At 49.1% G+C, this 4,488-nt stretch overlaps 1 protein-coding gene across 1 annotated transcript in view; it reads left to right on the plus strand.

Annotated features, from left to right (window-relative positions):
- Positions 1-4,488, plus strand: part of nsd1b (nuclear receptor binding SET domain protein 1b) — a 24,782-nt gene that overhangs the window by 2,258 nt on the left and 18,036 nt on the right. Inside the window, exons 2-5 of the mRNA XM_008401982.2 lie at positions 86-900; positions 1,954-2,098; positions 2,621-2,793; positions 2,970-4,488. Of these exons, the coding sequence (XP_008400204.1) occupies positions 103-900; positions 1,954-2,098; positions 2,621-2,793; positions 2,970-4,488 (2,635 nt within the window). The 5' untranslated portion in view covers positions 86-102. The remainder of the gene's footprint in view (positions 1-85; positions 901-1,953; positions 2,099-2,620; positions 2,794-2,969) is intronic.

Genomic DNA, 4,488 nt, shown 5'->3' on the forward strand with positions numbered 1-4,488 from the left:
AGCGATGCTAACTGTCTGCTCATGCTAGCGATGCTAACTGTCTGCTCTTGCTAGCGATGCTAACTGTCTGCTCTTCCTGTTTCAGGGCCGGATCATGTCAGAATGAGTGGGCCTTCCACAGGCCCTGACAGGAAGTCCAGCTGCCCTTTGACCCCGTGCTGCATCAGCCCAGCCATGTCAGCCGCCGCCTCCTCCCTCAAACACACGTCTGTCTACGGCTACGTCCAGTCAGACCACTCTTCCTCCTCCTCCTCCTCCTCATACAGCCCCCTGAGGAGGCTGCAGCACCTCACCAAGATGGTGAGCCGGCCCGACCTGGTGCTGCCGAGCCGGGGGCCCGACCGGCGCTGGGCCTGGGGGTCCAACCAGAGGGACAGGACAGAGGACTGGGGGTCCAACCAGAGGGACAGGGACAGGACAGAGGACTGCTGGGCGGAGTACAGAGAGTATTCTGTCTCCCAGGAAGACGTTGACATCTTGTCTTCTTCTGGTGAAAAGCAAACGGAGCTCCAATCTGCTGTTTCTGAGAAAATGGGAGGTAACTCTCCGTCCAGCCCGCCGAGCCCGGCCTTCTCTCTGGACAGCAGCAGCCCCTTCGCCAACGGCCTGCTGCACTTCGACTCGGCTCTGTTTGAGGCCGACGGCGTCGACGAGGAGCCGCAGAGCGCCGCGCCCGGCCCTGGTTTCCTGGACAAACGCGACCAGCCGCCGACCGCGCTGCAGCTCGCCCCCGTAGACGCTCGTCTGGACCCAGAGGAGTCGGCGGCGGCGGCGCCCAAGGTGGTGACGCGCTCCCAGTCCTCGGGTCAGCGCCGGCGGTACTGGGACGGCTCAGAGGACGAGTGGGACAGCGACTCGGAGCTCTTCCTGTTCGATGACTGTCCTGCATGGCGGACGGTGGTAGGCTCAGCTTCCTTCTGTCTGTAGCATGGAGGCAATAAATCAATAATATCTATTGCCATAGAGACGGGATCTATATCGATAGACAATATGTCTGTAGAATAATCAGAATATTCACTGACCTCTGATCCAGAACCGCACGGCATTCTGGGAGATGTAGGCAGAGGATAGACTTGACCCGCTCAAACTCCCACGACTGGCTAAGCTAACTGGGTAGCATCAACTAACTCGCTCACTCTTCGGTTACCTAGCAACTCGCTCACTCTTCGGTTACCTAGCAACTCGCTCACTCTTTGGTTACCTAGCAACTCGCTCACTCNGGTTACCTAGCAACTCGCTCACTCTTTGGTTACCTAGCAACTCGCTCACTCTTTGGTTACCTAGCAACTCGCTCACTCTTCGATTACCTAGCAACTCGCTCACTCTTCGGTTACCTAGCAACTCGCTCACTCTTCGGTTACCTAGCAACTCGCTCACTCTTCGGTTACTTGGCAACTCGCTCACTCTTCGGTTACCTAGCAACAGCCTGTTGCAGCAGTTCCAGGTTTCTCCTCATAGATGCTTAAAAATAAAAAATGTGAAGTGAAAATTGGTTCAAACAAAATCAAACCAATAATGATCAATATTAGCTGATAGTGTTTTTCAGCCGTATTGTCCAACTGTAGTTAATCATAAAAACAGAAAACTAACATTTATATTTATGTTGGCTAATGTTCAGTAGGCGTCTCCTAGTCAACCTTTAAAAACAATTTAAAAGGCAATGAAACAACACAGTCAGATAAAATGTCCTAGACAAAGTATGTTTTTACAGTGCAGTTCAGAGTGACATAACCCATCCATCGACTCAAACAACTGAAGGATTTACTGTTAAATGAACTGCTGTACATTTTGCTGCAGTTTGTTTTGCGGCTGAAATTGTTTATTAATCAATGGAAAAAGGAACTAAAGAGGTCAAAGGTCAGAGACATTTACTCCTGGTTTATCTGCATGCTTGTGAAAAACCTCCACGAGGAAACGGCGTCTGGATTTGTTTAGACTGTTGGTGTCCTGCAGCAGCCGAGCGGCTCCAGGAAAAAGCCTCCGCCTCCGGTGAAGTTCGCTGAGGGGGAAATCGTTTGGGCGAAGTTCGGCCGCCGGCCCTGGTGGCCGTGTGAGGTGCTGTCCGACCCGGCGCTGGGCGTCTACCACCGGATGAAAGGTAGGACCACAAACCTCAGTTAACGATTAATCGATCACTAAATCAGTGGACAATTATTTCTGTAATGATTAAAACAATGAATTGTTCCTAATCGATGTTCAGCTTGGTCTCTGTTTGACTGTGACCTTGTTTTACTCCAGGTGGGTCGTTGCTATGGAAACGACTCACCTGGAGGATAATTGCTTCCTGGCAGCGTCGGCCTGAATCTTCTCTCATTTCATTTGTTTCACACGTTTCCAGAAACTGTTGATTATTTCCATTAAAATGTCAGACATGATTGTGACTCAACTGGAAAATAATTTTCTTAAGAAAAGACTTTGTTTGAAATTGCAACACATTTTCAGAGATCAGTCTTTACACTTTGCCTAATTATTTTTGCACTAATGGTTTAGCATTTTCACCACCCTGTTGGATGTTTTATCCATATTTCAGCATGTTGTTAACTCCTTCTGTACTTTCCGGGTATTGCTGCTGTAATTTCCACTTTCTAAAAATCACCAGCAGCTGTTGGTTTCTTTGCAGAGCCCTGTGACCGGCTCTGTCGGCTGTATCACGTCCGGACCTTTGGGGAGCCGAAGGAGTTCGTTTGGGTGGAGGAAAAATCAACTCAGGCTTTCCACGGAGGCTTTGAGTTCGACCAACTTCTCCTTTTGAGACGAAGAAGCAAGCAAAGAGAGCAGAACAACAGAAACACTGTAAGTGTTCAATTGTGACTCATTGATGAAAAGCTGGTCCTTTGCTTTATTTTGGGCAGTAGCTCTAATCCAGAACACTAACAGAAATCTGTGACTACCAAAAGCATCATGAAAAGATACCAGTCCCTTGTTTGGTTAAATGAGTCTGACGGACATGTTTTCTCGTCTTGCTGCAGATCCCTAAGCGTTTCCAGCATTTGTGGAGAAGCAGTGTGGCCGAGGCTGAATCTGTTCTGTCGGGGCGGCCCGACGTTTCTCCGTCTCTGGCTCCATCCACAGATCAAACCTTTTCCTGCAGTTCCCCGGCAGAAGGACAGAAGAAGCCCCATCCAGCCGTTCCCTCGGCTCCCACTGTTTCTGAACCGTTGCACTTAAAGAATGGATCCACCTCGTCTGCAGCTACAGCACAGACAAAACCAAGCACTTTAAAGAAAACTTCTAGCAAGAAGCAGCAAAGCAAATCCCTTCAGGACCTTGGGAATGAGAACACATTGTGTTGCAGTCTTGATCAGTCTCACAGAGACAACGGCGAGTGCCCGTACTCTGATCTCGACTCGGTCCCAAAGATTTTGTGTCCTAAAGCACTCGAGCGTCAGCCGAAGCTGCTTCCATGCCAGCCGTCTGCGGCTGCAGTCAAAGAGCTAAAGAAGCAGCCAGACACCCAGACCGGACTGTGGTTCAGTAAATCGGGCCGAGACCGGCGACCAAAAACTACCAGCCCAGTGTCAGACCGCTCCCTCTTTAGTAAGGGTCCCTGTAAGAAAAAGCACTTATCCACCGTTAGCAAGAAGGCGCCAGTTCCCTCCACCTCGCTGATCAGCGCTGGGTCCAATGACCCGGTCATACTGGCAGACACTAATAAGGCAACAGATAATGGTCCAATACATGAACAGTCGGTACCTGAGAAATGTAGAGCCAGCGAGGCCAACCCTGTTGAAGGAAGAGGCAGGTCTTTAGACAGACCAGCGGCCCAGATGTCCACTGAAGACAAACTGACTTCTGAGACCAAAACAAACCCTTCAAGCATTTCGTCTGACGATCCGGATGTCGAAAAAGACTTTCATCCCTCAAAGAAAGTCTGTTTAAATGACGACTCAGATTCTCCACAGACGGTAACATTTGTAAGTTCAACTGAACTCTCTGTCGTAATTGCTACTAAACAACTTGATGAAACTGAAAAACCTTCTGACCAGGAGAAAGAAAGCAGGCAGACGTTGGGGCCTTGTTTAGAAGTCGGAAACAAGGATCCAGTCTCAATATTAGAAAAGCAACAAAATCTGGTCTCTAAATGCAGACTCCCGTTTGTGAAACTAATACGCAAGGAGTTGGAACAAAACAAATATTTACACTCATGTCTGACAAATGTCACCACTAACAGAAGTGAATGCAATAAGAAAGAGAAGACATCAGATAGTAATGTGAATAAAGCAGCAGCTAATAAATCAGACTTGACAGGCAGCAAAACGAGCGAGGATCAAATTACACCTTCAAAATTCATCAAGGTCTCGGTCAAGAAGCTACGAGCTAGAAGTGAGTCTGGCCTACTTCAGCTGTCATCAGAGTCACCGCCCGAACACAACGCCAAGAAACATGAACACAACGCCAAGACACCCGAACACAAGACACCCGAACACAACGCCAAGAAACATGAACACAAGACACCCGAACACAAGACACCCGAACACAACGCCAAGA

This window comes from Poecilia reticulata, unplaced genomic scaffold, assembly GCF_000633615.1.
Source record: "Poecilia reticulata strain Guanapo unplaced genomic scaffold, Guppy_female_1.0+MT scaffold_155, whole genome shotgun sequence".
NCBI classification, from domain to species: domain Eukaryota; kingdom Metazoa; phylum Chordata; class Actinopteri; order Cyprinodontiformes; family Poeciliidae; genus Poecilia; species Poecilia reticulata.